General features: G+C 39.5%; 1 protein-coding gene across 3 annotated transcripts in view; it reads left to right on the forward strand.

The window, feature by feature from the left end:
* The first annotated feature begins 9217 nt into the window (after positions 1–9217).
* Positions 9218–26328, forward strand: part of ttc14 (tetratricopeptide repeat domain 14) — a 40760-nt gene continuing 23649 nt past the window's right edge. For all 3 annotated transcript variants that reach the window (XR_009822066.1, XM_062028602.1, XM_062028603.1), the window contains exons 1-2: positions 9218–9718; positions 19984–20111. Coding sequence is in view for 2 of the 3 variants with exons in the window: in XM_062028602.1 (XP_061884586.1) it covers positions 9585–9718; positions 19984–20111 (262 nt within the window). In the remaining variant the exon portion in view is untranslated. The remainder of the gene's footprint in view (positions 9719–19983; positions 20112–26328) is intronic.

Genomic DNA, 26328 nt, shown 5'->3' on the forward strand with positions numbered 1-26328 from the left:
GGTCTTGGCTTGGCGGTGCTTGGCGGTGCTTGGCGGTGCTTGGCTTGGCGGTGGAGCTGCGACTGGCGGCGCTTGGCGTCGTGGAGCTGCGACTGGCGGCACTTGGCGTCCCGGAGCTGCGACTGGCGGCACTTGGCGTCCCGGAGCTGCGACTGGCGGCACTTGGCGTCGTGGAGCTGCGACTGGCGGCACTTGGCGTCGTGGAGCTGCGACGGGCGGCACTTGGCGTCGTGGAGCTGCGACTGGTGGCACTTGGCGTGGTGGAGCTTGGCGTGGTGGAGCTGCTAGGCATGTTGATAGCCTTGGAGCAGGGCGTGGAGCAGGTGGAGGTGGCCTAGCTGGGGGTTGCGGCTTGGCAGGCCGAAAGACCGGTGGTGGTGGCCGAACCGGAGGTTGCGGCTTAGCAGGCCGAAAGACTGGTTGTGGTGGCCGTGCTGGAGGCTGTGGCTTGGCGTGACGCTGAGCGACCCCACCTGAACAGTTCCCAGCCCTACCCCCCCCCTCAAGGAGCGGATACCAGTCACGCTCCCCGCTGTCTGGAACCGTTTTTTGGGGTGGGTGAAGGGAGGTCAGGAGGGGGGCAGAATCTTCCCCTTTAAATTGTCCCAAAAGTATTTCCTTATCCCCCACCTGGGGTTGTGTGGGCGGATAAAAAGAAACATTTTGTGACGGGGGCGGGGATTAAGTCTTGGGGGGCGGGGCATGAAATTTGGGTGGCTTGGATTGACAAGCTCCAATTTCTAAAAACATGTCCTGATAATGCTTGATCATTGACATGGAGTCTTTTGTTGGGGGCGGCTGACAGAAAAGAGAGTTGAGAAAAAAAAATCCTGGTCTGTGAGGTCATCCACTGACGGTGGCTTGACGTTGTCCTGGGGCGGCCGGGCAGGCAGCAGCTTATTTCCGCCCGGAGGGGGAGGAGCTTGCGGGAGCGACGCGTGCTGTCCGCTCGCGGAAGCCTTCCCTGACGTCCATCGTCTTGGGCAGCGCTTCCGGGACTGGGGCGACGTGCCAACGTCCCCGGGACACACGGAGGAGAACAGCACCAGTTCGCCGTCAGGCCCCCATATCAGCTTCCTGCGCTCCATGGGGGAATAGCGCAGCATTTCCGCTTCCATGGCGCGCAGGACCTCCCACGTTCCTTCGTCCAATCTTGCGGGAAAACTTTGTAGCTGGCAACATCTGTCATGATGTGGACTATGGCGTGGTTTGTTCTCCCGTGGTGCAAATGAATTGGACCGGACATTGCGTGCAGGTGAGGACATGTTTAATATTTAAACTCAAAAAGGCTCAAAAGGGTATAAACAAAAGGCGCTCACAGCGGAGGTAAAAACTTGACTATGAAAACAAAAGGCGCGCACAAAAGCGGAAGTACAAAACTTGGCTATAAACACAAAACTTGCACAAAGGCAGAAACTATGAACAATGAAACAAAAACACTAACTGTGGCATTAATAAACAAAAACTTACTTGGCATGGAAGCTATGAAACAAGCAGCGTGAACTGAGCATGAAACAGAGTGGCAGGAGTGTGTGATGTCGCCAAGCTGACCAACAGAAAATGAAAAGCTTAAATAACACAGACATGATTAACAACAGGTGCGTGACATGACAGGTGAAAACTAATGAGTTGCTATGGAAACAAAACAAGGGAGTGAACAACCAGGAACTAAGAAAGTGTCATGACATGACAGGACTTTGGGAAGGCCATTCTAAAACCTTAATTCTAGTCTGATTTAGCCATTCCTTTACCACTTTTGACGTGTGTTTGGGGTCATTGTCCTGTTGGAACACCCAACTGCGCCCAAGACCCAACCTCCGGGCTGATGATTTTAGCTTGTCCTGAAGAATTTGGAGGTAATCCTCCTTTTTCATTGTCCCATTTACTCTCTGTAAAGCACCAGTTCCATTGGCAGCAAAACAGGCCCAGAGCATAATACTACCACCACCATTGCTGACGGTAGGCATGGTGTTCCTGGGATTAAAGGCCTCACCTTTTCTCCTCCAAACATATTGCTGGGTATTGTGGCCAAACAGCTCAAATTTTGACACAGCAGAATTGGTCACATTTTCAGTAGACCCATAATAAATTCATAAAAGAAGCAAACTTCATGAATGTTTTTTGTGACCAACAAGTATGTGCTCCAATCACTCTATCACAAAAAAATAAGAGTTGTAGAAATTATGGGAAACGCAAGACAGCCATGACATATATGTTCTTTACAAGTGTATGTAAACTTTTGACCATATATATATATATATATATATATATATATATATATATATATATATATATATACCATACCATACCATACCAACTTTATTTATAAAGCCCTTTAAAAACAACCACAGTTGAAAAACAAAGGGCTGTACACCACAAAGAAATAAAGGCAAAGGACAGACTAAAAAATAAAATTTAAAACAGAAGTAAAATACACATTAAAAAAGCAAATACAAAATTACCCTAAGAACAATTTTGTTAGATAAAAAGCAGTTAAAAAAGTTAAAAGTTAAAAACAGTTTAAAGTCTCATGCTGGGTTAAAAGCCAGTGAATAAAAATGGGTTTTAAGAAGGGTCTTAAAAATAGCCAAAGAAGGGGCCTGTCTCACATGAAGTGGAAGATCATTCCAGAGTTTGGGGCCCGCAACAGAGAAGGCTCTGTCCCCCCTGAGCTTACGCTTGGATTTGGGTACCTCCAGGATCAGCTGATCAGCTGACCTGAGGGACCGGGTGGGGGCATAGAGGTGGAGCAGCTCAGAGAGGTAAGGTGGGGCAAGACCATGTAAGGATTTAAAAACAAGTAAGATAATTTTAAAATGGACTATATATATATACTATATATATATATATATATATATATATATATATATATATATATATATATATATATATATATATATATATATATATATATATATATATATATATATATATATATATATATATACATACGTATATATATATATATACATACGTATATATATATAGTTTGGGGACCCCTGATCTATGCAGACGTATTGTTTTGGCAGAGTATCAGAGTATCTGCTTCTGTGTGTAAATGCAGACCAACTCATGCCATTACTGTGCAAGTGACAGTGCATATTTATAATGTGACGTATATGTGCTTTCTTAGGGTTTTTTTCAAAGTTCAAAATGTTGGCTTTACAAGTATAATCTTTTATTATTCATATTATTATTACTTCTATTATTGTCAACACAATGAGACAAAGGTAACGGAAGCTGCAAAAAATGCCCTCAAAACTTGTTTTTTATTGCTTGGTGAAATTGTTTAATTGAATGATCTGATCTGAATGAAGATTTCATAGTTTTTATGCAGATTTTAAATGTACACTACCGTTCAAAAGTTTGGGGTCACCCAAACAATTTTGTGGAATAGCCTTCATTTCTAAGAACAAGAATAGACTGTCGAGTTTCAGATGAAAGTTCTCTTTTTCTGGCCATTTTGAGCGTTTAATTGACCCCACAAATGTGATGCTCCAGAAACTCAATCTGCTCAAAGGAAGGTCAGTTTTGTAGCTTCTGTAACGAGCTAAACTGTTTTCAGATGTGTGAACATGATTGCACAAGGGTTTTCTAATCATCAATTAGCCTTCTGAGCCAATGAGCAAACACATTGTACCATTAGAACACTGGAGTGATAGTTGCTGGAAATGGGCCTCTATACACCTATGTAGATATTGCACCAAAAACCAGACATTTGCAGCTAGAATAGTCATTTACCACATTAGCAATGTATAGAGTGTATTTCTTTAAAGTTAAGACTAGTTTAAAGTTATCTACATTGAAAAGTACAGTGCTTTTCCTTCAAAAATAAGGACATTTCAATGTGACCCCAAACTTTTGAACGGTAGTGTATACATACCATATATTTTGCATTCTATTTTAGTTACTTTATTGAGTTTACAACCCCCTGGCGCTGTTGTGTACTGTTCTTGTACTGTTTTTGTACTTATTTTGATGGTTATCATTTCTCAATTGTTTGTAAATGTTGCAATTTATAAATAAAGGTTTATAAAATAAAAAAAATTAAAAAGCAATCGCACACCTTTGTGTGAGCTTATGGCTTTACATTTTGTTACATATATGTATTTTTCATTCTATTTTAGTTACCTTATTGAGTTTACAACCCCCTGGCACTGTTTTGTACTGTTTTTGTGCTTGTTTTGATTATTATTATTTCTCGATTGTTTGTAAATGTTGCACATTATAAATAAATGTTTATAAATGAAAAAAAGTATAGGTTTTTTTATTTTATTTTATTTTTTTATTATTATTTATTTGATTTTTTTCTCTCCCCTTTTGTTTTGTGTGGTTTTTGTGTAAATACATATTTGATATGTATATCCCAACATCGTCTGTTATTCCAAGCATAGACATCTTATTACTTGTTTTTTCAAATGTGTTTGTTCTGTAAAGGAAATAGTTTGTCATGTCTGTGTTGATCATGTTTTTGTTTTGCTTGGTTTTTGGACTCTTTTTTTTTTTAGTTCCTTATTTCACTTCCTTGTTTTGTTTGGTTTCCATGGTCACCCATTAGTTTTCACCTGTCATGTCACGCACCTGTTTCACGTTTTGAGTCACGCACCAGTTGTTAATCATGCCTGTGTTATTTAAGTCCATTGTGTTTCTGTTTCTGTTCTTCCTGGCGACATCACCTTCTCCGCACATTTATACTCTGCCCTCTTTATGATCACGCGTCTTCATGCCATGTTCTATGCCAAGTAAGTTTTTGTTTATTGTTCATAGTTAGTGATGGGTTGATGAGGCCTCATGAAGCGTTTCGACACATTGCAAAACTGTATTGATACTGTGTCGATACTGTGTCACTAAATACTGACATCTGCTGGACATTAAAAATCCCTAAAGGTAACCTATGGACCGACTCAACTGACACTGATTTTATGACCTAGTATATACAATAATATAAACCAAGTCATTGTATTTCATTTAGGATTATTTCATATCTTCATTTAAATAAAAATATATTTTTATCTTTTTTAGATACAGTCAAATAATGTTAACATGTATCGTGACTAGGAAGGTAGAAGGTGGGGATTGAACCCCAGTAACCAGAAACCCTCCGATTGCTGGCACGGCCACTCTACCAACTTTGCCACGCCATCATTCCCGTACCTTCTCTAGTAACAGTAGTGATGGGTCCTGCAACACAGATGCATCGGCGCATGCGTCGAGCTCATAGAGCGAAACCCTGTGTCGGTGCTTGTACCGCTTTTAGAAAGTCACGTGACCGATCATGAGCTGCTTTGGTCACGTGACCGATACGCGAACTGTATCGCACTGACGCCTCCTCTGTGCCCTGTGAGCAACGTTCCCTCTAAGGTGCGCGCCTGCGCAATTGCGCAGTGCTCAAGCGTCCTCCTTTGCGCACACCGTGCGCCGCACAGCCAATATATGCCGCGCACCAAATCAAACCCATCTGAATTCTAAACAAAATAAACACATTTATTCTGTGTAATTTTGAAATGCAACTTTGAGTGACAGTGACAACAAGCGGCCCTAACGGTGTTCGTCAACAACACGCATTGCGCCGCTTCCTAATAAACCCTCAAATCTAAACTCCAAACATCTCAGAACAAGCTAGTCAGGTTACTTCTAGACCTCCACCCCAGATCCCACCTCACTCCTACCCACTTCTCTAAAGTGGGCTGGCTCAAGGTGGAGGACAGAGTTAAACAACTTGCACTGAGCCTGGTCTATAAAATCCGCTACACCTCCCTGATACCGAAGTACATGTCAAACTACTTCCTTAACGTAAATGACCGCCATAACCACAACACCAGGGGGTGCTCCACTAACCACGTTAAACCCAGATTCCGAACTAACAAAGGTCTTAACTCATTCTCTTTCTATGCCACATCAATGTGGAATGCGCTCCCAACAGGTATAAAAGAAAGGGCATCTCTATCCTCCTTCAAAACCGCAATAAAAGTTCACCTCCAGGCAGCTACAACCCTAAACTAACACCCTCCCCGGATTGCTAATAATCAAATGTAAACAATCAAATGCAGATTATTTTTCTTATGCCTTCTGATCTCTCTCTCTCTCTCTCTCTCTCTCTCTCTCTCTCTCTCTCTCTCTCTCTCTCTCTCTCTCTCTATGTCCACTACTTGATGTCCATACCCCCCCCACCCCCCCACCCCCTCCCTCCACACCCCTGATTGTAAATAATGTAAATAATTCAATGTGATTATCTTGTGTGATGACTGTATTATGATGATAGTATATATGATAGTATATATCTGTATCATGAATCAATTTAAGTGGACCCCGACTTAAACAAGTTGAAAAACTTATTCGGGTGTTACCATTTAGTGGTCAATTGTACGGAATATGTACTTCACTGTGCAACCTACTAATAAAAGTCTCAATCAATCAATCAATGGCGCGCAGGCGTCAGTGCGATACAGTTCATGAGCGGTCACGTGACCAGAACAGCTCATGAGCGGTCACGTGACCAAAACAGCTCGTGTTCGGTCACGTGACTTTCTAAAAGCGATACGCGCACCGACACAGGGTATCGCTCTATGAGCTCGACGCATGCGCCGATGCATCGGTGTTGCCAGACCCATCACTGGTTTTTGTGCCCATGTGCATGTCTTTTGTTTCATAGTCAAGTTTGTACCTCCGCTGTGAGCGCCTTTTGTTTGTACTTTTTTTGAGTTCAAATATTAAACATGTCCTCACCTGCACGCCATGTCGGCTTCAGTTCGTTTGCATCTCGGGAAAGCAACACACGCAGGAAACGGCATCATAGTCCATGTCCTGACAGAGTTAAATGTTTAAAATGACTGGTTAATAGTGCTATTATGAAGTGCAATGTCAGCACTATATATTTTCCTGCAATTTCAAATGCACTTGTTTTAATAAATAAATACAGCGTTTTAAAAACATACACAATCTGTGTAAATATATTAGTCGACGTTCTATTGGAGTTGTGAGTTTTTCCTTGCCCTTATGTGGGCTCTGTACCGCGGATGTCGTTGTGGCTTGTGCAGCCCTTTGAGACACTTGTGATTTAGGGCTATATAAATAAACATTGATTGATTGATTGATTGAGTCTGTGGTTAAAAGGACTTGAAAGGACTCAAAAGGCAGTACAGTACATATTCCGTTCAATTGACCACTAAATGGTAACATCCGAATAAGTTTTTCAAATTGTTTAAGTCGGGGTCCACGTTAATCAATTCATGGTAGTTGGGACTTGACTTGAGACTTTCCAGTCTTGACTTTGGACTTGACTCGGGACTTGCCTGTCTTGACTTGGGACTTGACTCTGGACTTGAGGGCAAAGACTTGAGACTTACTTATGACTTGCAAAACAATGACTTGGTCCAATGACTTGGTCCCACATCTGACTTACGGCTGTACATTTTGTTTTATATATGTATTTTGCATTCTATTTTAGTTACTTTTATTGAGTTTACAACCCCCTGGCGCTGTTTTGTACTGTTTTTGTGCTTGTTTTGATCATTATTATTTCTCGATTGTTTGTAAATGTTGCAGCTTATGGTACATGGGTTATACTTGTATAGCGCTTTTCTACCTTCAAGGTACTCAAAGCACTTTGACACTATTTCCACATTCACCCATTCACACACACATTCACACACTGATGGTGGGAGCTGCCATGAAAGGCCCTAACCACGACCCATCAGGAGCAAGGGTGAAGTGTCTTGCTCAGGGACACAACGGACGTGACAAGGTTGGTAGAAGGTTGGGATTGAACCAGGAACCCTCAGGTTGCTGGCACGGCCACTCTCCCAACCGCACGGTTTCTATCCTGTTCTTACCTTATATCATTGATCTCATCTCATACTGTATGTGTGTGTACACATGAAAAACGTGACAAATACATGAACATAACAATGAACAGAGTTGTACTTTTTAGATGTCAGGGCCCTATGTAATATGTACACATATAAATAAAGGTTTATTAAAAAAAAAAAAAAAGTATTGTTTTTTTATTTTCTTTTCTTTTATTATTATTATTAATTCTATTTTTTTCTCTCCCCTTTTGTTATGTGTTTTTTTTGTGTGCATACATATTTGATATGTACATACCAACATCGGCTGTTATTCTAAGTCAGGGGTGTCCAAAGTGCGGCCGGTGGGCCATTTACGGGCCGCAGGTCATTTTTTAACGGCCACACGGCACATTCTAAAAATATGATGAAAAAAATATAAAAAACATAAAAAGTGGTATAAAAGAGCAAACAGGTGAAATGTAACAAGAAAATGTTGCATTATTTACTCTAATAACACAAAGCTGCCATGCAGGCTGTTTCTTTATTTAAAAAATAATAATGAATCAAAATCAATTTCATTATGAATTATTGACCTATTCAAGGCTCCATTTACTTCACATTAAATATTCCACTTTGAGATATATTGGGGGGAAAATGTTGCATATTTTTTGGTTGCCATTTAAAAAACTAAGTTTTTTAAAGAAGGGCCTAAAAAGAACAAACAAAAAACATAAACAATAAAACTTATAATTGACGGATAGATCTGAAGTTGATCTTGAGACTATTGTGGTAAAAGTTTAAAAAAATGTTGGATTTATTTTTTTAAAGTTTACTGAGCAGTACCCTTTTGGATCCCCAATAATTTTAGTGGGACTTTTTTTTTTTTTAAGTGTCATTGCTCAAAAAAATAGTGAATTAAAATCAATGTTGTTATGAGTTATTGACCTTTTTAAGACTCCAATTATTATATAATCTCAAATATTCCACTTTAAAATTTTATTGGGGGAAAATATTGCATATTTTGTGTTTTTTTCCATTAAAAAACACGGTTTTCCTTGACAAAAATGGCATACAACTTAAATATTTAAAAGCGTTATATTGACAGATAGACCTAATGTTGATTTAGAGATTTAAACCATGAATAATAATAATAATAATAATAATAAATAATGACACATTTGTAATATTTTTTTGGACCAAAACCTTTTGGGGTCCCCGGGATCAAGTCTGAGTGGAGGCCTGAATGTATCTTTTTTATACATATATTGTATTGGTTTTTAAAATAAAAAATATCAAAATGGCCCCCGCTTGCTTTGATTTTTCAGTGTGCGGCCCTCAGTGGAAAAAGTTTGGACACCCCTGTTCTAAGGACTCACCCTGAGCATACACACTCCAGTACAGCAGGTGGCGCTATGCACATGTAACGTTGTTTGCGACTCGCCAGACAACGAAGAAGAAGAAGAAGCGTCCTCACTCCCAAAACGGGCTGGGCTCATGCTAGCAGTTCTGGTGACGACAAACTTACATTTTGTCAAATTCGCGTTAAACGGTAGACTATAGTCTTGTTTTCTAAAAAGTATTCGTCATCGGAGCAGTCTGGGATTTTCACGGGTTACAGACGAAAAGACGTCGTGTTGTCCTATTAGCGTGGACGTCTGCGCTGCCAAAAAGTGCTGCTTTTTATTGACTCCATCGAACACTTAACTACACATTCATTGTTTCGGTTCTTTTTCGCCACACGTGTTATGAGTTTCCCTTTTTATGTGGAGAACTCCGACCATGTGAAATAAGAGCATCATGGACAGAGACTTGTTGAGACAGTGTCTGACTTATCACGGAGAGTCACTATTCAGCACGCTTAAATGTGAACAAACTGAAAACCCAGACTTCCAAGACGTGGTGACTGACCTTTGTAAGGTTGCGTATGAAAGGTAAGTCAAGTGTGTCTTATTTGGGCAATTATGTAGGTAGAATCTGGGCGATATGGCCTTTTATTAATATCGCGATATTTTTAGTCACAATACACGATATATAGCTCGATATTTTGCCTTAGCCTTGAATGAACACTAACCCTTGTGTGGTGTTTGGGTCTGTGGGACCCATTTTCATTTTTGTATTAAAATAAAAATGATGCAATTAATGAAGGCTGCAGCTAACGATTATTTTTCTATCGATTAATCTATAGATTATTTTTTTCGATTAATCGGTTAATCTATAGATTTTTTTCGATTAATCTATAGATTTTTCCTTTTACCGATTATTTTTTTATTCAAAATGAAGACGAAAAAATAAATGTAGGCCAGTTTTTTCAAAAGGCATGGCTTTTATTTACAAAAAAAAGAAGTATGGCCACTCAGTCAACATTGACAACAACATGACTAAATATTCTGAAACAATGTAAACATTTAAAACTTTTAACATTGAACAAAATTAAAAGTAGCTTATTTGCTTTTTAATGTGCAAATATAAAAGTAAACATCCAGTGCAAATCGTAATATTCTGCAATAGTATAAGCATTTCAAAAGTAAAAGTATTGCTTATTTTGCTTTAAAATGTGCAAAAATAAACATCCAATACAAAAAAGTGCAAAACGAAATATTCTGTAACAGTGTAAACATTTAAACAAAAGTGAAAGTATTGCTTATTTGCTAAAATGTGCAAAAATAAAGATAAACATCCAATACAAAAAAGTGCCAATCTAAATATTCTGGAGCACTGTAAACATTAAGTATTGCTTTTAAAATGTGCAAAATAAACATCCAGTCCAACACAGTACACAATAACCAATTCTACTCATTCCAGTGAGTGACTAACAGTTGTAATGATTAAAGGTTAGCATGTCTACATGCTCTGCTTCTTTTCTTGTTTACAATATTCCCAGCAGCTGAAAATAGGCGCTCAGAAGGGGTCGATGTGGCTGGAACTGAGAGGTAATTAGCCTTCACCTCAAGCCAGGACTGCGAGTGAGCTGAGCTCCAGTTTATATTCCTAGAAGGTCAACGGGCTCATAGTGATATTACTAGTAGTTGACTGGGAGGTGTTTAATATCATTTGGGGAGAGATCCGCTGCCTGATGCTCACCTGCTAAACACCTATCTGCTCCACGCTGAAGCGCTGACTACATGCGCTCTGAATATGCGCTGCTGATTGGCTGCTAACGCTCTGAATACGCACTGCTGATTGGCTGATAATGCTTTGTGTGTACCAATCAGATGGTTGTGTGGGTGGGACAATGCTGCGTGCTGAGTAGGGATGGGCGATACCACACTTTTAGGATTCGATACGATACCGATACCTTTTCTTGCATTTTCATCTATACTGATACCGATACAGATACCGATAATTTCTTATTGGCAATTTTTTGTCAGTCAAAAATATTATTACTATTGTTATTATTTAAGACAAATCACAAGACAAATACAGACCATTTATACCACATTTATTATGGTCAATATATAATAAAAGTAAAATTAAAATAAATAACATAAATATGAAAAATAAATTTAATATTATATATAATAATAATTATATATTATATATAATAATAATAATTAGATATTAGGGCTTTCCAATTAACAGTCAAATCCGAATTGCAAGAAGCTGCAGTTATTTTTTAAAGTTTGTGATATAATTAGCAATTAATGAAATATGAAATAGGCTAATGTTTTCGAAATGTAAGAAATCATGTTACAGATTAAAACCAAAATCACATTCAATCATATATTTCAAGATTTTCTTGGAAAAAAATAAAACTGTAATGCAAAGATGAAGAATCTCCAAATGTTATCTCTTTCTTATCTTGTTTTAAATACTCAAGCAATTTTCAACTAACAGTACATTCCCCTGTGTGGAAATTATTTGAATTTAGGATAATAATTTAAACAAAAATATTCAGTAAACATTACTAAAAAAACAAAAAACAATGCCTGTTTTAAGTCAACAATTGGACAACACTGGATATGCCTGGCTGCATCGCTGTCGGCTGGCTGTGTGTGTGTTGCACGTTGACGACGCTCATTCGCTGTCTCCTGTCACGTGACTGGGCCAGCCAGGTACAGGGGTGTCCCAGCACATAGTAAATTAAGTAAGTAATCAAAAACATCTGAAAGTGATGCTTGCACCCCCCACGCGCCGTTTTTTGGTTTATATCGATACTTTTTTCAGAAAAGTGATGCCAAATGAGTAGCGGGTGAGTATCGATATATCGATACCACAGGATCGATACGCACATCCCTAGTGCTGAGACAGAAGCAGAAGGAGCAAGCTAGCAGCTTGTTAACACTTTAGCTTAGAAACTCGTTCGGTACACCCCCGTACCGAACCGAAAGCCCCGTACCGAAACGGTTCAATACAAAACACGTACCGTTACACCCCTAGCAGATACAAATGACACATTCATGTTTTTGTGTAATGATGACAACGTATACTCGCGCGGACGATTAACTAGTTGATGGTTGTCTTTTTAAATGTTCGTTCATAGCCGTTGTGCTGCTATGATAGGCCATTTCCGCTCGACACAGTGTGCATACAACAACATTATTAGGCCGTTTATTGAAATACTCCCACACTTTTGACGACTTTTGGCATGCTTTTTCTCCCTCGCTCGCACCGCTCGCATCGTCTGCTTTGATCGTCTGCTTTGCGCTTCGCCATGACTGTAGTGTGACGTAAATATGCGACGCGTCGACGCACAAAAACGGCGTTGACGTATTTACGTAACCGATGACGTCGACGCGTCGTTTCAGCCTTACAATTAATTAATTTTTTCAAACTGAGACTCACTGACTTCGGCTCATTTTCTGTGAAGAACATATATCAGAATACATATTTAATCAATCTATCAATCAATGTTTATTTATATATCCCTAAATCACAAGTGTCTCAAAGGGCTGCACAAGCCACAACAACATCCTCGGTTCAGAGCCCACATAAGGGCAAGGAAAAACTCACAACCCAGTGGGACGTCAATGTGAATGACTATGAGAAACCCCCCCCCCCCTTAGGGGAGACCGGATGCAATGGACTTCGAGTGGTTCTAGTATAATATTGTGAAAGTCCAGTCCATAGTGGATCTAACATAATAGTGAGAGTCCAGTCCATAGTGGATCTAACATAATAGTGAGAGTCCAGTCCAAAGTGGATCTAACATAATAGTGAGAGTCCAGTCCATAGTGGATCTAACATAATAGTGGGAGTCCAATCCATAGTGGATCCAACATAATAGTGAGAGTCCAGTCCATAGTGGATCTAACATAATGGTGGGAGTCCAGTCCATAGTGGATCTAACATAATAGTGGGAGTCCAGTCCATAGTGGATCTAACATAATAGTGGGAGTCCAATCCATAGTGGATCCAACATAATAGTGAGAGTCCAATCCATAGTGGATCCAACATAATAGTGAGAGTCCAGTCCATAGTGGATCTAACATAATAGTGAGAGTCCAGTCCATAGTGGATCTAACATAATGGTGGGAGTCCAGTCCATAGTGGATCTAACATAATAGTGAGAGTCCAGTCCATAGTGGATCTAACATAATAGTGAGAGTCCAGTCCATAGTGGATCTAACATAATAGTGAGAGTCCAGTCCATGGTGGGGCCAGCCGAAGACCATCCCGAGCGGAGACAGGCCAGCAGCGCAGAGATGTCCCCAACCGATGCACAGGCGAGCGGTCCACCTCGGGTCCCGACTCTGGACAGCCAGCAATTCATCTTTGGCCACCGAACTTGTGCCCCCCCCCCCCCCCCCCACACACACACCCCCCTCTCCACAAGGGAAAGGTGGCAGAGGAGAAAATAAAAGACACGGCAGATCAACTGGTCTAAAAAGGGGGTCTATTTAAAGGCTAGAGTATACAAATGAGTTTTAAGATGGGACTTAAAGGCCTACTGAAATTAGATTTTCTTATTTAAATGGGGATAGCAGATCCATTCTATGTGTCATACTTGATCATTTTGCGATATTGCCGTATTTTTGCTGAAAGGATTTAGTAGAGAACATCGACGATAAAGTTTGCAACTTTTGGTCACTGATAAAAAAGCCTTGCCTGTACCGGAAGTAGCGTGACCTCACAGGTTGTGGAGCTCCTCACATCTGCACATTGTTTACAATCATGGCCACAAGCAGCGAAAGCGATTCGGACCGAGAAAGCGACAATTTCCCCATTAATTTGAGCGAGGATGAAAGATTTGTGGATGAGGAAAGTGAGAGTGAAGGACTAGAGGGCAGTGGAAGCGATTCAGATAGGGAAGATGCTGTGAGAGGCGGGTGGGACCTGATATTCAGCTGGGAATGACCAAAACAGTAAATAAACACAAGACATATATATACTCTATTAGCCACAACACAACCAGGTTTATATTTAATATGCCACAAATTAATCCCGCATAACAAACACCTCCCCTCTCCCGTCCATATAACCCACCAATACAAATCAAACACCCGCACAACACACTCAATCCCACACAGCCCAAAGTACCGTTCACCTCCCCAAAGTTCATACAGCACATATATTTCCCCAAAGTTACGTACGTGACATGCACATAGCGGCACGTACGTGACATGCACATAGCGGCACGTACGTGACATGCACATAGCGGCACGCACGTACGGGCAAGCGATCAAATGTTTGGAAGCCGCAGCTGCATACTCACGGTACCCGCGTATCCAACTCAAAGTCCTTCTGGTAAGAGTCTCTGTTGTCCCATCTCCACAAGCATGCATATCCAACTCAAAGTCCTCCTGGTAAGAGTCCCAGTTCTCCACAGGCCAATGGTAAAGCTTGACTGTCATCGTTCGGGAATGTAAACAATGAAACACCGGCTACGTGTTTGTGTTGCTGCAGCCGGGCGCTAATACACCGCTTCCCACCTACAGCTTTCTTCTTTGCTATGTCCAATGTTCATTAAACAAATTGCAAAAGATTCACCAACACAGATGTCCAGAATACTGTGGAATTTTGTGATGAAAACAGACGACTTAATAGCTGGCCACAATGCTGCCTCAAAATGTCTGCACAATCCGTGACGTCACGCGCAAACGTCATCATACCGAGATGTTTTCAGCAGGATATTTCACGGGAAATTTAAAATTGCACTTTACTAATCTAACCTGGCCGTATTGGCATGTGTTGCAATGTTAAGATTTCATCATTGATATATAAACTATCAGACTGCGTGGTCGGTAGTAGTGGGTTTCAGTAGGCCTTTAAATGCTTCTACTGAGGTAGCATCTCTAACTGTTACCGGGAGGGAATTCCATAGTACTGGAGCCTTAATAGAAAAACGCTCTATAGCCCGCAGACTTTTTTTGGGCTCTGGGAATCACTAATAAGCCAGATTTCTTGCCGGGACATATGGTACAATACAATCAGCAAGATAGGATGGAGCTAGACCGTGTAGTATTTTATACGTAAGTAGTAAAATAAGTAGTAAATGTAATGACCACACACCGTACACCCCCCCTACACATTTCTATTACATATAAGATGTCCGGGTCCACACAGAAGGCCTAGACAGGAGGAGGACATGGTGTAGGTACACAGAACATCAGAGGGTCAAATGTGCGAGAAAATGAGAGCAGACAGTGTTGACAAACAATGTTGCAACCTTGTGTGGGAACCGCAGGTGCAGAAACACAAAAGAAGAATCCCTGTGGGATGCAGAAACTGGCAGAGAAATGTTCCGTGCAACGTTCATATTGTTGTTACTCAGCCAGCGTTTGTGGGTCAGTATTTTAACGTAAAAGTGTTTGATTGTGAGGCATTAAAAGCCACAAAATGCAACGGGTCCATCAGACCCACAAACGCTGGCTGAGTAACAACAATATGAACATTACACAAGGGATAATCACAGCAGTATGATGATTCTACGTGTCTACATTAAAACATTCTTGTTCATACTGCATTAATATATGCTCATTTTAAACTTTCATGCAGAGAGGGAAATCACAATATTAATTTTAATATTTAATATTATAGGCCATTGGTTCTTTGTTTTATTTTTCTTTCTTTTCTTTCTTTAGTTTATTTCGAACATGAACACACTTACAGCATAATACATTATACGATTTCATATCATTTCACTTTACATCGTGTCCGAAAAGGAGTAGGAAGAAGCAAAGGTTATTTAATACTACCCCTTTCCCACTTCAGAGCGTTTACAAATATATACATTCATTTACTGACTTTTTTATAGTAAAATGACATCCGTGAATGAGTAATAAAACAGTTTTGTAATATATAATTAAGTCAGTCATTAACATACTGAGATGAAAAATGTTATTTTCAATAAGGTTGAAAGTATTTCTCTAAGCACTATTAGTTTGAGCAACCTCTTAAACTCTTTTTATATTGCTCTTTTTATCTTTGGTATGAACATTATTATGTAAACTCGAAGTTATTGTTTTTTTTGTTCTTTGTTGTTGCTATTTTTGTATTACAACATGTTATTATTGATCATGTTGTACTGCATTGTAATCTTTTTGTTTTGTGATTGTGTGATGTTTTTTGCCTGGACACCCAGGAAGAATAGTCTCCACTGCGGTGTTGACTATTGGGGATCCTTAATAAACTAAACTAAACAACTAGGTCAGTTTTCCAAAACTGTATTTATTAAACAGTTATTAAGCGGTGGCACAAACATTCATGTCATTTCCAAAACAGAAAGTGCAAGATTGTCAGAGACATTTTGAAACATGCACTTTTGTGCATGATGTCACTAAGATGGCATATCAAAACAACACTAAATTAAAGTGCACTTTTTGTACAGCGCACCACCACGATAGTTTAAGACAAATAAAGTGCACTTTTGTGCATAATGTCACACAAAATAATGAAATAACTGTCAAATAAAAATGAGCTGCATAATAGGAAATCAAATAGTGTATGTCCTTCGCTATGTGGTAGGTTCCTGCGGACGTTATCTCCTTCTGTTGTTGACTATTTTTTTCATACGGTATTGATCTGGAAATGGTTGGTTTTGCATTTTGTGGGTGTGTCATGCGGAGTTTCAAGCACTCTTCATTCTCTAGCGGGTGACTTTTCAAATGATGCTACAAATTAGTAGAGCTGCTACTTTTTGTAGCAACGCTTTTGCCGCATACTTGACATATTACGGTTGTCTGTTCGACATCTTTCCGCTTGATGCCAAACCACTGCCAGACGATGAACCCCCTGCTGTTTTTCTTGGGAATTAATTCTTCCTTCATTTGTTACCAGATTCGCACCTTCTCTCTCTCGTAGTACCACTCGCACCGGTCCACTAGCATCATAGCTAACTTTACCCATGCTGCTACCTCTCTGCTGCGAGAGCGTATGACGTTGCACGTGCGACCGTATGTGACGTATGTAAGAAGGTGCGCTTGTTTTATGTCTCTGTGAGAAGGAGAGACAAGAAAGAGTGAGAAACGCCTGTAGTGTAATGCCCGCAGCTAAAAGCAACTGCATGAGAACGTATACTCCAATATCACAATTATAGTCATTTTCTATATCGCACAGAGACAAACCCGCGGTATATCGAGTATATCGATATATCGCCCAGCCCTAACAGGAAGCCAGTGCAGGTGAGCCAGTATAGGCGTAATATGATCAAACTTACTTGTTCTTGTCAAAAGTCCAGCAGCCGCATTTTGTACCAACTGTAATCTTTTAATGCTAGACATAGAGAGACCCGAAAATAATACGTGACAGTAATCGAGACGTAACGTAACAAACGCATGAATAATGATCTCAGCGTCACTGGTGGACAAAATGGAACAAATTTTAGCGATTGTACGGAGATGAAAGAAGGCTGTTTTAGTAACACTCTTAATGTGTGACTCAAACGAGAGAGTTAATCGTGAACTTGTGATATTTAAGACATTTTGTATTGCCCCTAAATGTTTGTGCTACTAAAATGTTTCTGCTAAAATGTTTCTGCTACTCATTTTTTTAATTTAGTTGCGCCGATGCTCCTGTTGACAAAGCGAAGCGCACAGCCCTCTCAACTCAATACCTAATATCAACCTCAGACTTGTTGCGTGTATCTGTTTATTCTGTGTGGAGGTAACAAAGTTATTCCGTCTCAAAAAAGGTTACGAAAGATAGTCCATCTCTGCGCTTATAATAATAAATATGGATTAGATTTATATAGCGCTTTTGTAGACACTCAAATGCAGCGGATGGCCTAAAAACAGATTCTTAGATGACAAATTAAAAAGAAAATCGATTCTTGAAAATTGTAAATCGATGCAGAATCGGAATAAATAAGAATGGCAATTCGGATGTGAATCTTTTTTTTTACAGCACCCCTATGATGGCCTGGCCAATTAAAGGCCTACTGAAACCCACTACTACCGACCACGCAGTCTGATAGTTTATATATCAATGATGAAATCTTAACATTATAACACATGCCAATACGGCCGGGTTAACTTATAAAGTGACATTTTAAATTTGCCGCTAAACTTCCGGTTCGAAACGCCTCTGAGGATGACGTATGCGCGTGACGTAGACCGGCGAACACGGGTATGCCTTCCACATTGAAGCCAATACGAAAAAGCTCTGTTTTCATTTCATAATTCCACAGTATTCTGGACATCTGTGTTCGTGAATCTGTTTCAATCATGTTCATTGCATTATGGAGAAGGAAGCTGAGCAAGCAAAGAAGAAAGTTGTCGGTGCGAAATGGACGTATTTTTCGAACGTAGTCAGCCACAACAGTACACAGCCGGCGCTTCTTTGTTTACATTCCCGAAAGATGCAGTCAAGATGGAAGAACTCGGATAACAGAGACTCTAACCAGGAGGACTTTTGACTTCGATACACAGACGCCTGTAGAGAACTGGGACAACACAGACTCTTACCAGGATTACTTTGATTTGGATGACAAAGACGCAGACGTGCTACTGTGAGTATGCAGCTTTGGCTTCTAAACATTTGATCGCTTGACCGTATGTGCGCAACTTTTTTTTGCGTATGTACGTAACTTTTTTAAAATATATAAGCTTTATGAACCTTGGGTTAGGTGAACGGTCTTTTGGGCTGAGTGATTGTGTGTGTTGATCAGGTGTTTGAATTGTATTGGCGTGTTCTATGGAGCTAGGAGCTAGCATAGGAGCTAGCATAACACGTACCGTACCGTACGTGCGCGTCACGTACGTAACTTTTTAAAAATATATAAGCTTTATGAACCTTGGGTTAGGTGAACGGTCTTTTGGGCTGAGTGATTGTGTGTGTTGATCAGGTGTTTGAATTGTATTGGCGTGTTCTATGGAGCTAGGAGCTAGCATAGGAGCTAGGAGCTAGCATAACACGTACCGTACCGTACGTGCGCGTCACGTACGTAACTTTTTAAAAATATATAAGCTTTATGAACCTTGGGTTAGGTGAACGGTCTTTTGGGCTGAGTGATTGTGTGTTGATCAGGTGTTTGAATTGTATTGGCGTTTTCTATGGAGCTAGGAGCTAGCAGAGGAGCTAGGAGCTAGCATAACAAACACGCAGGTGTTGTTATGCAGGATTAATTTGTGGCATGTTAAATATAAGCCTGGTTGTGTTGTGGCTAATAGAGTATATATATGTCTTGTGTTTATTTACTGTTGTAGTCATTCCCAGCTGAATATCAGGTCACCCCCGGCTCTCACAGCATCTTCCCTATCTGAATAGCTTCAACTCCCCACTAGTCCTTCACTTGCACTTTACTCATCCACAAATCTTTCATCCTCGCTCAAATTAATGGGGAAATTGTCGCTTTCTCGGTCCGAATCTCTCTCACTTCATGCGGCCATCATTGTAAACAATAGGGAACTTTGCGTATATGTTCAACTGACTACATCACGCTACTTCCGGTAGGGGCAAGCCTTTTTTTTATCAGATACCAAAAGTTGCAATCTTTATCGTCGTCGTTCTATACTAAATCCTTTCAGCAAAAATATGGCAATATCGCGAAATGATCAAGTATGACACATAGAATAGATCTGCTATCCCCGTTTAAATAAAAAAAATTCATTTCAGTAGGCCTTTAAATCACAATGAGTCAGTATCATTTAATCTACAAATTCTTAGGTTTTGGATATACCATGCATACACGTTGACATATTCCATATTGTTTGAATCATACCCTTGATTGATGATATTGTTCTGGGTGTCACAATATTTTTTGACATTCAGTTTCTACTCTGACAAACTTTTGATTTCATATTTTTGTGCAACTTGACAGCAACGGCGAAGGGCCGGGGAACCCCCTCGTGGAGCAGTTCATTGCCAGGAAGGCTGACATTCTATTCTGTCCATCATGGAAGACAGCAACTCCTAAAGAGGAGAAGCATGGAGATGAAGAGGCTGCAGGTTGTCCAAAACTTTTTTTTTAACCTCTACCCAGATGCAACCTTTTTTCTAAATAACTGATTTCTTAAAAAAAAAAGTGAGTCACTTGAACATTTCATCCAAAAAATTATTGAAACATAACTTTCCCTGTAATAACCAACAAATAATTACATATGAACTATGATTTGAAGATATGTCCTTTAGTCCAAAACTAATTTGATTGTGACAATCACACCTGAAATTAGGTATAACTTTAAAAATAATTCATAAAATCAAACATTAAAATAGGTTAATGGCACCATGCAAGGAGTGCTTATTGAAGAGTTCTCCTGGCCAACTTCCCGTAGAGCAAATAAACGTGTTATTTGTCTTTCTCTAGATCGGTGCCGGGGGCTGCAACGATTAATTATTAATCGATTAGAAAAAGCTTGTTTTTTTATTCTGTTGTTGAACTGAATGGAGTGCCTGGAACGCTCCCCCGAAATTGCAACTACAGTATGTGGCGGTGGAGGTGTGGCTAGCGATGTGGGGGGCGTGGTTAATATGACATCATCACATATGATGTCATGGTCATTTTGATTTGCAACGATGCGTATATATTTCAAAATAAATGTGTTATTATTAATAACAAATATTTTTTCTTATATTTCTGTTTCTGTTTATTTCAAAAATGTATACAATATCAGAATATTACATAATACACATTTTAATTTCTCATTACAACATGTAGGAAGAAGCAAAGCCTATTTAATCCTACCCATTTCCACTTCATACCAACTTTCAATAGATGTATTCATTCATTGTTATCAAATTGCAAAACAGTTTAACTCAATTAATTCTAAGTACAATGATTCACATGTGAGATTAAAAAACTCATTTTCAATAGAGATCAAGATGTTTGCCATAATTCTTCTTCCTTGTACTCTGTAAACACTTGGGTTTGAACAGCCTCTCAAACTGCTTTATATTAGTACATTGACTTCTTTGCTTAATCCATTCCATAATGTAAATCCACATACTGATACAATAAAGATTGTACGTGCATACAAGTGTTTTAAATTAGATTTTTCTCTTAAGCTATATTTTCCTCTTTAGATGAGTATGTGTTGCACGTTCTTGGGTAGGAGGTTATTGTTTGCTTTGTGCATCATTTTACGTGTTTGCAAATGCACCAAGTCCTTGAATTTCAATATTTTAGATTTGATCAATAAAGTGTTTGTATGTTCTCTATATCGTTAATATTACCGTAATTTCCGGACTATAAGCCGCTACTTTTTCCCCTCGTTCTGGTCCTTGCAGCTTATACAAGGGTGCGGCTTATTTACGGCCTGTTCTTCTCCGACGCAGACGAAGAGGATTTCAGTGTTTTTAGTACGCAGGAGGAAGACGATGACACAATGATTAAAGACTGACTTTTCATATACCGGTAGTAGGCTGGTTATTTTGATAACGTACAGGCGAGCACTTTGTATTACTTTGCACCGTTGTATTATTTGTACTCTGCACGAATGCTGTTCGCCATGTCAAAGATGTGAAAGTTTGATTGAATGATTGAAAGATTTATTGTTAATAAATGGGACGCTTTGCGTTCCCAAACAGTCATCTCTGTCCCGACAATCCCCTCCGTGGTAGCAGGAACCCCTATATACTACGGTAATTACACATCAAAACCCTACGGCTTATAGTCGGGTGCGGCTTATATATGGAGCAATCTGTATTTTCCCCTAAATTTAGCTGGTGCGGCTTATAGTCAGGTGCGGCTTATAGTCCGGAAATGATGGTATTCTAACTGATTTTTTTTTTGTAACATGGTTAGTGAATGAAGTGTACTTATGTAATTATTTCCCCTATATTTCTACACAATAACGCAGATATGGTAACACTAGCGAGCAGTAAAGAATATGAAGTGATTTTTGGTTCAGTACATATTTTGTTTTGTTCACTCTTGATATATTTCCTGCTACTTAATGTTGTATATTTTTTTACATGGGATTTCCAGTTCATTTCTCATCTATTATTACTCCCCAAAATTTGATTTATTTTACCTTTTCAATACATACTCAATCTATTTGTATTTGTTTGACTTTCTCTGAATAATAATATTTTAGTTTTACTGAGATTCAAACAGTCTGTTTTTATCAAACCGTCTTTTTAATTTGTTAATTGTTTGTTATAATTTGTATTAGCTTCTGTGTATTCTCTCCTGAACAAAACACAATTGTCACCTGTGTCTCCTTTGAAACCATACAAATGTTGTTTATACAGACATTAAATAATTTTGGTCCCAGTGTTGATCCCTGGGGTACGCCACAGGATATACTGTATTTAGTTATGTTGATGTATGTTCGCATAACTTCACATATTCCTTTGGGTTAAGTAGCTTCTTATCGAGTTCAAAACCAGGCCTCTGATGTCATACTTTTCTAGTTTATTATTACAGTATGATTGTGTCAATTTTCAAATGCTTTTGTTAGATCCATAAATATTGTAGCTTCACACTGTTTACTATCCATTGCATTGGTAATTTTCTCTGTTATTTTGATTTATGCCATCGATGTTGAAAAGTCAGCTCGGAATCTGTATTGGGTCCGCATTGGTTGTATTTTCAAGTGTTTCACTTTTATTTATGAATTGGTCCAATCAGTTGTCGAATAGCTTTTCAATGATTTTAGAAAACTGCGGAAGTAAGGAACCAGTTTGTGATTGATGTTTGTATCCAGTCTTATAAATTGGTACAATTCTTTTTTTTTTTTTTCCAGTTTGAATTGAGAGATTGCTGATATACGTAAGAGGTTCTGAAATTTCTATAATAACTGTTTTTATCTACTTTCTACTTGTGTGTAGTGTGCTAGTTAGCTTGTTCTTATATTTTTATGTACTTTTTTTCTGCCTCTGTAGATCTTTGTGTTATATTCTGTATAATGTATTTTTTGTTGTTGTAAGCATTGTTAACTAACGTTTGTTATCCATGTTTGATTGTCCTTTTGCTTCTTGCTTAATTGTTTCAACGGACAAAAAGCATCAGGAAAGTATAAAAAAAAAAATTGCCATACGCCTCATTTACATAATTTTCTCTTTGCGCATTGTCCCAGCTTTGTTTTCTTAGATCATTCTTAAATCCGATCATCTTTTTCTCTGTGTGTAGTTTTTGCAGTGTCTTTTTGCATTTTTCTCTTCCCTTTGTTTCCATCATAGATTCTGAAAATCGATAGATGATCACTGATATTGGTTATTAGCAGACCACTTACAGCGTTATCAAAATTATTGGTAAAGATATCAATAAGCACAGCAGAGTGACTTGTGATTCTGCTTGGCCTTGTGATTTTAGGATATCTGAGATCATACTATACTTTTTTTTCCATGAAATCATCAATGGTCTTTTGCTTGTTAGGGTTCACAAGGTCTATGTTGAAGTCACTACATTTGAAAATTACTTTTTGACTGATATCAGTGAAGGTTGCCTTAATCCAGTCCTCAAACCTTTCAATGCTTGACTGAGGTGCTCTGTATATACCGGTACTGTTGACAACACATATTTGCTCTTTTCGTGACATATTTCAATGGTTATACTATCTAAAATATTTTCAATGGCAAATATGACATGTATTTTCATCACTTTATAGTGCAAGTCCTTCCTTCATCACATGAACTGCAACTCTGCCTCCATTCTTGTTTATGTAGTTTATTTCATATCCTTCCAGTTCGAGAAATATTCCTTTCTTAGCATCCATCCATGTCTCTGATACGGCGATCACTTTGAAGGGTTCGTAGAATTCTTCCAAAAGGTGCTTTATAGTTTTTTAATTTGCATTTGGCTTTTGGTATGATGCTAACAGACAATAGTGTGTATTTTCTACTGGATGTAAGAAAAATGATTTCATGTAAAAAAACAAAACACTTATTTTTAAGGTGTGGCGGAAATTATTTTCCCCTGGTGGTGCACCAGGATCAATTACATGTAGGGGAAAGCCCAGCAAAAAATGTTTTTGCCCGGTCGCTGTGATAGAGCGCATATGAAATTGGTTGTGTGTGGACGTTGAACAGCTAAATGTTTTTTTTAATTATTTTTTTTAATGCACAGTCTAGGGTTGTACGGTATACCAGTACTAATAAAGTACCGCAATACTAATCAACTGGAAACGGGACTAAACTCCATCTATCCATCCATTTTCTACTGCTTATCCCTCTCTGGGTTGCGGGGGTGCTGGAGCCTATCCCAGTTGCATTCGGGCGGAAGGTGGGGTACACCCTGGACAAGTCGCCAACGCACCTTTGGAAAAATGTACCGGTGCCGTTTATGCTGCTGTGCGGCGGTGACTAGAGCCGAGGGGCATGATGTTGAGTGTGTCAAAACGCACACAGAAAGTGCATACAAGCAATAATGTCGTGGAGAGGAAAAATGGCAAATAAACGTAATTTCTACTGGTTAAGAAAGAGGGTGCGGGAAGCGCAATATGGAGGTATTTGGGCTTCAAAACTAACAATAAATGTGACGATTTAAACAGGAGTGCTGCTTTAAAACACGCCTAGCCAAACGTGGAGATTAGTATTACCACCTGTGCTTCAATCTTAGGTAAACATTTAAATAATAAGCATTCAGATCTGCACAACGAGTTATAAAGAGTGACAGGTAATAATTTAGTTCGTAAACCTTTCCAGCTGTTTGGCTCCCATTCAGACCGTAGTTCTTGGAGCACAGGGCAGACGTTGCCTCCAGGGTCGATGTTTTCGTCGGGGGTGACGCCCTTCACTTTTTAATATAATAGGTAAGGCGGGGTACACCCTGGACAAGTCGCCACCTCATCACAGGGCCAACACAGATAGACAGACAACATTCACACTCACATTCACACACTAGGGCCAATTTAGTGTTGCCAATCAACCTATCCCCAGGTGCATGTTTTTGGAGTTGGGAGGAAGCCGGAGTACCCGGAGGGAACCCACAGTCACGGGGAGAACATGCAAACTCCACACAGAAAGATCCCGAGGGCAGGATCGAACCCGGGACCTTTGTATTGTGAGGCAGATGCACTAACCCCTCTTCCACCGTGCGTGTAAAATTTTTTTTAAAAAAAATACGTATTTAGAAATGTGTAAAGCAGGAACTCTCTGTTGGCTGTCTTTTTACATGTGACTTTTGCAAAACTTCTGTATGTGTATGACTTGTCAGTGCAGCGATTTGAACGTGTAAAGAGTTGTCTGTCTAACTCCCCCTTGCCTTTCTTTTTTACTCACTAGTCTGCGCCTTGTAGCCACTCACACTCGTGTTGCCATTGAAGCCAGGAACATGGGACTTTTCATCACTTGCTGTAAATAAAAGTTCATGTTTAAGCAGTAACTTAGTGGTCAGAAGTATTTTTGTATTCAAATGTGAAGTGATTAAGAAATGACAGCGTTTAGAATGATCTACTCCGCTGGATGTGATTAATCTTCACTCATATATAAATGATAAATGGGTTATACTTGTATAGCGCTTTTCTACCTTCAAGGTACTCAAAGCGCTTTGACAGTATTTCCACATTCACCCATTCACACACACATTCACACACTGATGGAGGGAGCTGCCATGCAAGGCGCTACCAGCACCCATCAGGAGCAAGGGTGAAGTGTCTTGCCCAAGGACACAACGGACGTGACTAGGATGGTAGAAGGTGGGGATTGAACCCCAGTAACCAGCAACCCTCCGATTGCTGGCCTTTCCACTCTACCAACTTCGCCACGCCGTCCCCAATATATGGAGAAAAGCCCCACCCCGTGGCGTAGAAAAAGCAACACTTTCGATCTATATCTAATTACATGATCACTTATTTAAATAAAAGAGGCTGCTAAAACATGGACTTTAATTTGCAGCAAGTGTTGAAAAGTCCATTGTACTTGGCTTCTACGGCAACAGGAGTGTGAGTGGCTGCAAGGTGCCAACTATTTTAATTATAAGGAAAGGGAAGGGGAAGTTACAGACAGACGACTCTCTTTACACGTACAAATTGCTGTACAGACAGACAACTCGTACACGGCAGAAGTTTCGCAAAAGTCACATGTAAAAAAAAAAAGAGTTCATGCTTCACACAATTCTAAATACAGGCACACAACTTTATTTTATTTTACACACACGGCGATCAAAAAACTGAAATTTTTTACACAGACAAATCATAATACGGACAGACAACTTAAAACACACACACACAGATTGAGATACAGACACACATTAGTACATATGCACATGAATTGGATAACACAC

This window comes from Entelurus aequoreus, linkage group LG19, assembly GCF_033978785.1.
Source record: "Entelurus aequoreus isolate RoL-2023_Sb linkage group LG19, RoL_Eaeq_v1.1, whole genome shotgun sequence".
In the NCBI taxonomy this organism is placed as follows: domain Eukaryota; kingdom Metazoa; phylum Chordata; class Actinopteri; order Syngnathiformes; family Syngnathidae; genus Entelurus; species Entelurus aequoreus.